The following is an 8356-nucleotide window of genomic DNA, read 5'->3' as shown; positions in this document are numbered from 1 at the left end:
TTTTTATTATGTATTCATTTATTCTTTTATTGTGGTGCTGGGGATGGGGATGGAACCTAGGGGCTTTTCTACCTCCAGGGTACACTCTCAGACCTGTTTTATATTTTATTTGGAAACAGGGTCTCACTAAGTTGCTGAGAGCCTCAGTAAGTAGCCGAGGCTGGCTTCAAACCTGTGCGATCCTCCTTTTCTCAGCCTTCCAAGCGTGGGGATTACAAGCGTGTGCCACCACGCCCAGCTTTCAGCCTTTTTTGAGACAAGGTCTCACTAAGTTGACCAGGCTGGCCTCAATCCCCAATTTTTTAAAAAAAAATTCAGTATTATGTGTAAAGTGGCCATCTACTCCTAGTGATCAGATCACTTTATTCCAACTTGGGTTTGTTGTATTGTGATTCTTATTTTATTTATTTACTTATATTTTTAAGTGTGGTACCAGGGATGGAACTCAGGGCCATCTGCCTCTGAGTGGCACCCCCAGCTCTCTTTTATCCTTTATTTTGAAACAGGGCCTCGCTAAGTTGCTGAGGATGGCTGTGAACCCGTGATCCTCCTGTCTCAGCCTCCCAAAGCACTGGGACCCCTGTACTGCGGTTGAGTGCCGTCGTCCCCGTGCCTCTGCGCTCAGGTTTTCTCCATGGCCGCCGTGGCCCGCAGCAGGGCAGCAGGGGCCTCACGTGACCCGGCTTTTGGGCACTCGGAAACTGAGATGCTTCCCAGCTCTGCAGCACTGTTCCGTACACGTGGTAGAGATTTGGCAGTAAAAGAGGGCCACCCGCCGCCTCCCAAACCACCAAAGCTCAGGGTTTCAAAAAGAAATGCCATGGAAGAAAAGTTAAGTGGGAATTAGAAGGGCGGCCCCTGCTCTTTGTTACACCAGAGTCTTTCCTGAGTTAATTTCCAAGTTTTGAATTCCTTCTTCTGCGTGTGTGTGGCACTGGGGATTGAACCCATGGACATTTTACCTCTGAGCTATACCCCCAGCTTTATTTTTATTTACATATATGTGTGTGTGTGTGTGTGTGTGTGTGTGTGTGTGTGTGTGTATATGTATATGTACTAGGGATTGAACCCAGGGGCATTCTACCTCCAAGTTATACCCCCAGCCCTATTTTATTTTGAAACAGTCTCAGTAAGTAGTGAAGCTGGCCTTGAACCTATGTTCCTTCCATCTCAGCCTCCCAGGTACTGGGATTACAGGTATGCATCACCATGCCTGGCTTTTTTTTTTTTTTCCTCCTCCTCCTCCTTCTGTTTTTGTTTTGTTTTTGTTTTTGACACAGGGTCTCACTAAGTTGTGGAGGGCCTCACTAAGTAGCTGAGGCTGGCCACCAACCCGTGATCCTCCTGTCTCAGCCTCCCAAGCACTGGGGTTACAGGCGTGCGCCACCACGCCCAGCTGCAAGACCTTAATAGATGACTTTAGAGACCTACTTTAGCTTTTGGATTTCAAGCCACATACTAAGGAAAATGAACACTGCTCCTCCCTCTCCCAAAAGACAAGACTGACAAATGAATCTAAGAATAACCCTTATCTTTTTTTTCTGAAGGGATTTCTTGAAACTTGGGAGAAAAAAAAATGACTTCATGTGTATGAATTCAGGCCAGAAAGGGAAGACTAGCCCTCTCCCATCTTCTTGAAAATGGCAAGCAAAAAGTTCTTGAATAACTGAAACATACCAGACAGCCAAAAATAAAGACTTGAAATTGCAGTTTCAAAATAGCCTCAGTTGTGATTAGTGACTTGTTGTCTACTGGAGAAGCAAGCAGGGGCTTATCTTTTTTTGCTGGTTTTATAGGAGTCCTGCTCATTTTTTTTTTTCCATATTGGGGATAGAACCCAGGGGCATTCTACCTCTCCAAGTATACCCCACCCCTGTTTTTAGTTTTTGAGACAGGGTCTTGCTAAGTTGCTGACAGTCTTGGGACTTTGCTGAGGCTGGTCTCAAACCTGCGATCCTCCTGTCTTAGCCTCCCAAGTATTGGAGTTACAGGCGTGTCTGGCATCTTAATCACATACTACTAGTGACGGACTCAGGAATAAAAAAATAACCCGCCATGGGGCACGATGGAAGCCGACAAGCTAAGGACCATTTGCTGTATTCAAAAGTAGGTGATTCTCCCTTTTCGGATGACTTCTAAACGTGTGTGTGGGTCTGCCCTGCGGCTCCAGTCTTTGCCAAAATCATACAGAGGAGATGATTTCCATGTGAGAGTCATTACTGGCCTTCCCGGGGTTGACACCTTGCCTTTTTTTCTTCTATTTTTCCCATACATTCCTCCATTCCTTATTAAGATCTGTGTCAAGCCCAGAACTATGAGAACTAAACTTGTTGTTTTAAAAAAAAAAAAAACAACATAAGTGATCATGGCAGCACCCACTTGGCACACGCTCGGTGCTTGGAAGGATGGGACAGGAGGATTGCAGGTTTGAGGCCGCCCTCAGCAACGTAGCAAGACTCTGTTTCTTCCTATCTTTTGTTTTTGCAGCACCTAATTAAGTTTGTTTTATTTTAGTATACTTTTATCGGTGCATTATAGTCTCACGTCATAACGGAAGCCATGTTGATAGTGCACACGTGCACGCAGTATTTGGCGGGCTTTCCCCAGCTCCCTGCCCACCTCCCCCTTCTCTGTGAGTACTGACGTTGACCTGGTATTTTCACATATGTACCAAAGTTGATGGTAGCGATTCCGTCAGTCGTCCCCACTCTTCCCCCTCCGCTCCCCTCGACCACCTCCCTGCTCCACTGGAGCTTCTACTCTGTCATCTGCAGCCCCCAGGTGTCCCCGTTACCCTGTAACCTCTGCACACTAGAGAGGACAGTGACCCTTCTTCTGAACTGGCTAATCTCGGCGTTCTTCCGTCCTTTCATTTTCCTGCAAATGACCCAATGTTGTTCTTTTTTACTGTTGCGTAGAATTCCATTGTGTGTATATCCCACCATCTTGTCATCCATCTCTCTGTTGATGGACACCTAGGTTGGTTCCATAATTTGGCTGCTGTGAATTGTGCTGCTACGAACACAGATATGGATATGTTACCGTCGTACTCCCATTTTAGTCCTTTTGGAAAGATACCCAGGAGGAGACTCTATTTCAAAAAAATAAGTAACTAGGGCTGGGATGTAGCTCAGATATAGAATATACCTGTGTTCAATCCCCAGTACCGGGGGTAGGGGGAGAGTTATCAACACTAGTCATGGCTACTCCTTGTCAAGAAACTGAAAATAACCAAAGAGGAGCGAGGACGGTAGTGCAGCCAGCCCGTGGGATCACAGCTCTGACTTCTGTCTTGTTACTGTCTCTTGTGAATCGATATAGCTGCAGAGGTTCCGGCTATAGCATCTGTATCCCCATCAGCGGGCAGGAAGGAGCATGGGAGGGCAAGCCCCTTCTCTTAAAGAGAAATTCTCAAGGCCGGATACGGTGGCGCACGCTTGTAATCCCCGCGCTTGGGAGGCCGAGACAGGAGGATCGTACAGGTTCGAAGCCAGCCTCAGCTACTTAGTGAGGTTCTCAGAAAATTAGGGAGACCCTGTTTCCAAATAAATTATAAAAAAAAAAAATAGGGCTGGGGGGTGTAGCCTGGAGGTAGAAAGCCCCTGGGTTTCACCCCCAGTACCACCAAAAAAAAAAAAAAAAGATTTTCAGAAGCTGCACTTTTTATATTCTGGGATCAGAACTCAGTCACGTGATCACACCTAGCTAAAAGAATGGCCACGCGCCCAGCAGAAAAAGGAGAGTTCTATTATTAAAGAGGAAGAGAATGGTAATGGAATAAACCGGCAGCCTCGCAAGGTGACTGGCGTGTTGGAGCTGGTTCTGAGCATGCAGCCAGATCTGGCGGGTTCCCCACCTCGGGGCCTCTTTTGCCTTCCAGTCTGGCGCAGAAGCTTGGATCCCGTTTCCTGGTCCGCATCTGCATAGTGACTGCGGGTCACACCCAGGACCTCTGGATTAAGTCAGAGGTGGTGTCTAAGGGCGTAGGCTGTGGAGCCAGGCTGCCTGCTCGGGTCCCACCTCTTCTCTTTGCTTGCCGTGTGTCCCAGGCAAGGCACTGAATTTCCCTGGGCCTTAGTCCCTGCACCTCTAAAAGAGGATAGTCAATGTACCATTGCCGGGCGTGGTGCTGATGCCTAGAATCCCAGTACTTGGGAGGCTGAGACAGGAGGATCGCAGGTTCAAGGACCATCTCAGCAAGTAGTGAGACAGACTCTCATCAACCTAGCCAGACACTGTTTCAAAATAAAAATAAAATAGGGCTGGAGGTGTATTTTGGAAGTAGAATGCCCCTGGGTTCAATCCCTAGTACCACAAAAATATAAATAAATAAATAAAACCAGGTGCCTCAGAGGGGTAGTGTGGAGATTAGATGACTTAATGCCAGCAGAGCTCTCTGCACAGTGCCTGGCACTTAGAAAGTGTGTGTGTGTGTGTGTGTGTGTGTGTGAGCACGCGCGAGCGAGCGAGCTGAGCGTGATAGTGCATGCTTATAATCCCGGTGCTTGGGAAGCTAAGACAGTTTTGAGGCCACCCTCAGTAACTCAAAAGGCCCTCTGTAACTTAGTGAGAGCCTGTTTAAAAAAAAAAAAATAGCCGGACGTGGTGGCGCACATTTGTCATCCCAGCTCTTGGGAGGCTGAGACAGGAGGACTGCACAGGTTCGAAGCCAGCCTCAGCTACTGAGTGAGGCTCTCAGCAACTTAGTGAGACCCTGTTTCCAAGTAAAATATAAAATAGGTCTGGGAGTATAGCCTGGAGGTAGAAAGCCTCTGGGTTCCATCCCCAGTACCACTAAATAAATAAATAAATAAATAAAAATTAGGCTGGGAGTATAGTTCAGAGGTAGAATGCCGTAGGTTTGATTCCTTAGCACCACACACACAAAAAAAAAAGGAAAGAAAAAGGGAAGCATGTGTGTGCACGTACACATTCGTATATGTGTACACGTGCGCACACACGGTATTACTGTTGTTGACTATTTCCTAAAAATGGCGTTTGGAAAGCAAGGCACACAGGGACTCCCTCTCTCCATTTTCTGCTCCACAGTCCGCTTTCCCAACTCCAGGATGTACAGCCGCTGCAGGGGGTCCCGGATTAAGGAAGGCTGATGGGGACTGTTCTGTGTGTTACAGATCACTTTTCTCCAGAGAACGTAAGCGACACAGCCAAGGAGACCTGCCTGAATTGGTTTTTCAAGATCGCTTCCATCAGAGAGCTCATCCCGAGATTGTATCCTTTCTCTGTCCGGTCGTTTGAAGGATAAGAGGAAGGAGGCGGTGCGCTGTGAATAGGAGCCGCGCCCTGAGTTGCCCAGAAATTCCTTGTTGACCGTTCGGTCCTGCCACGGTGGCCAGCCTGGAGACACGGGCCGCCACGGTGTGCGAGCTTTTGCTGGGACCCTTGCTCTTTCCAAATAGTTTCTGAATAGTTGAAAACAGAATTAGGGGGCTTAGGAGGGAGGCAAAAACACCAACCGGGTTATCAGAGACCGCTGATTCGGACCCGGCACCCTCCGGAGAGTCAGCCGGCCATGGGGGAAGGGACCGACGGGCCACGCGCCTGGAGAGTTGCGCATAGTCCTGATCCGCCCGCTGAGTCATGTGGCGGATTAGAGGCACCGCTGTTTTATAGGCATGCCGAATTCTCGTGATGTTTGGAGTCTCGAGGCACCTGGAGTCTCGCGATATCTCCGCTTCTGGCTTCCGGGGTTCCACTTCCTGTTCCGCTGTGAGATCATGTCGGGGAGGGACCCAACTTATTAGTTTCCTTGTTCTTTTGCTTTGGATGTGATGCCCCGCCTCAGGCTTGGGTTTCTGTATAGTGCGCTCCCACGTGAACTCCCTCTATTAAGATGCTTCGCCTTGATGTTTTTTCTCTGGTTCCAAAACCTTGACAAACCACAGTCAGGCTTGTCTGCTCAAATGCCGATACTGTAGAACAGAGACTTTGGCTTACACACAGATCATACCTCTGTCATCTAAAGTTTGTTCTTTCCCCATAAACCCTTGATTGGAAATGCACAGAACCCATTTGAGATGTCGGTGTGCAACTGTGAATCGACAGGTCAGCATTTCCCAAAATGTATTTTAAACAGATATGAACCTTGAAAAGACCACACAGAACCCACCAGCCACTAGCTGACTTCATCCTCGGGTGGTGAGGGCTACCATGTCCCCCTCCCCTAGGACTCGCCAGGATTTTTTCTGGTTTCGTCTGGCCCACCAGGAGCAAGCCATCTGGAATATGACTTCCTTAACGGAGTGTGTTTGTAGTTACGTGGAAGCATCCATCCTGAAGTGCAACAAATTCCTCTCCAAAACGTAAGCTCCTCCAGAACCCTGGCCATTTCTAGATCTGTCCTGCGCACGTAAACACACACAGGCACAGGGACGGTGTGACCGCAGCCGCGGTTCACGAGTACTCAGTGTGCGCTTGGTTCGCGGTAGACCTGATGTTAACCGGCTTCCTTGCATCCGCTCATTAAACCCAAACAAAACTTAAGTCGAGACACCATTTTGACTCCCGTATGACGAATGGAGGGGGAGGCTCTAGCAGGAGAGACTGGTTGAATGGCTCATGGAAGATCGGGCTGACTGCATTTGGAGGCCTGGTCTTCAGCAAGCTGCTGCGTCTCTGAGCCCCGTCTCCTCCCCTGTGCACAGGGCCCTAGGAACAGGTCTGTGAGGGCCCTGTGAGCTGTACACAAAGCACTGAGTGCTGCCCCAGGCACACAGTGGGCCTGTGCTGGGCTGCGGCTCAGCAAGAGGAGGAGGGGGGTGCTGACAGTGACGGCAATGGTGATGTTGGAAGCACAAGCCTTCGCCCTGGGGGTCAGGCCAGTGCGGCTCCGCTTCAGCTCAGACATGGTGTAGGAGCTAAACCATGGTTTAGTTCCCAGAGCTGGGGGACCAGATATGTGACCTGCAGGGCCAGGGACAGGCTGAGTCCCATGGCACAGTTGCATAATAAACCCCTCAAAGCCAGGGCCTGAGTCCGGCCGCCCCACCAATGGCACCTTTTATCGGATTTAGAATTTATCCTAAATGGGTTTGATTGGGATGTACAAGTGTCCGGGCTAGTTTGAGAGGTAACACTGATACAGAAGAAATAGTTATTTTGCCTCACCAGCTGTGGGCAGAGGGAAGTCCCATGTTGCAGGAGACTGAGTTATGTAATTCACAGTGATAGCGGGTGGAGTTCTGACGCAGCCTGGGGTGCTGGGAGAGGCAGGCACAGGACTCTTAAGTCCACGCTGAAGGACTACAGATACGTAGAGAAGATTGGGTGGGGGTGACAAGTGAGTAGAAAATCACTGGCAGATAAAATTCTTAAAACTAGGCTGGGCGTGATGGCGCACGCTTGTAATCCCAGCATTTGGAAAGCAGAGACCGGAGGATCACGGTTCGCAGACAACCTCAACTACTTAGCAAGGCCCTTCATAACTCAGTGAGACCCTGTTTCAAAACTAAAAAAAAGACTGCAAAATAGGGCTGGGGGTGTAGCTCAGAGGTACAATCAATGCTCCTGGGTTCCATCTCCAGTACCACACACACACACAAAATCTTAAAACTAGTAAAGTCGGTGTGACCTGGATCAGGAAAAATATTAGGGGTTGCGCCCCCCCCCCCCAAGCAGATGGTGCAGAAGGGCCCGCCCTTCAAGGGGGCCACCCTGCTAAGGAGAGGGAGAGCTGTGACATACCCTGAAACTTTGACTGTGACTTCTTCCTGAAACTTGGGTTTGTTTATTTGTTCTTTTTTTCTTCCCTAAATTTAGGAACTTTATTTTAAAAGCAAAAGAAGAGCAAGTTTTCCCGTCGGGTGTAACGCTGCCCTCTTTCTGTCTCCACAGGGGGATTTCCGAGTGCCTGCCCCGGCTGACCTGCATGATCCGAGGGATCGGGGACCCGCTGGTGTCCGTGTACGCCCGGGCTTACCTGTGCCGGGTAGGCGCGCCCTCTCCTTCCCTACACCTCCCGAGCCCCGAGGGAGGACTTTATTAGCTGCTAATTTTAGGACAAGGCTCTTCCACAGAAAGTAGAGCTGGAGGATTTCTTTTAAAAGTTAATTTTAAAGTAGACCAACCTCCTGTAACTCTAATTAGGGGACATTTAAGGTCATCTTGCAAGTGAGCTGGTTTGCAGAGCTGTATCTAAGCTATTGCAGGGAGGGAGGCTCCCAGGACTTCAGACCGTGGGCTGTTTTTCACTAAGCTGAGGCATGCTTTGCCTTTGTCTTGAGTTTGAAGGCTTTGTTTGTTTTTTATTATTGTTTTGTCTTTGTGTGTGTGTGTGTGGTACTGGAGATGAAACCCAGGGGCTTTCTACCTCCAGGCTGCACCCCCAGACCTATTT

The 8356-nt window shown here is 49.0% G+C and overlaps 1 protein-coding gene across 1 annotated transcript in view; it reads left to right on the top strand.

Annotated features, from left to right (window-relative positions):
* Positions 1-8356, top strand: part of VPS35L (VPS35 endosomal protein sorting factor like) — a gene marked incomplete at both ends in the record, with an annotated part of 118763 nt that overhangs the window by 29897 nt on the left and 80510 nt on the right. Inside the window, 3 exons of the mRNA XM_080703938.1 lie at positions 5136-5232; positions 6276-6323; positions 7855-7948. Of these exons, the coding sequence (XP_080560064.1) occupies positions 5136-5232; positions 6276-6323; positions 7855-7948 (239 nt within the window). The remainder of the gene's footprint in view (positions 1-5135; positions 5233-6275; positions 6324-7854; positions 7949-8356) is intronic.

This window comes from Muscardinus avellanarius (genome assembly GCF_963383645.1).
Source record: "Muscardinus avellanarius genome assembly, chromosome: 10".
NCBI lineage: Eukaryota > Metazoa > Chordata > Mammalia > Rodentia > Gliridae > Muscardinus > Muscardinus avellanarius.
The sequence above is the reverse complement of the archived record's forward strand: the minus strand, read 5'-3'. Positions and strand labels throughout refer to the sequence as shown.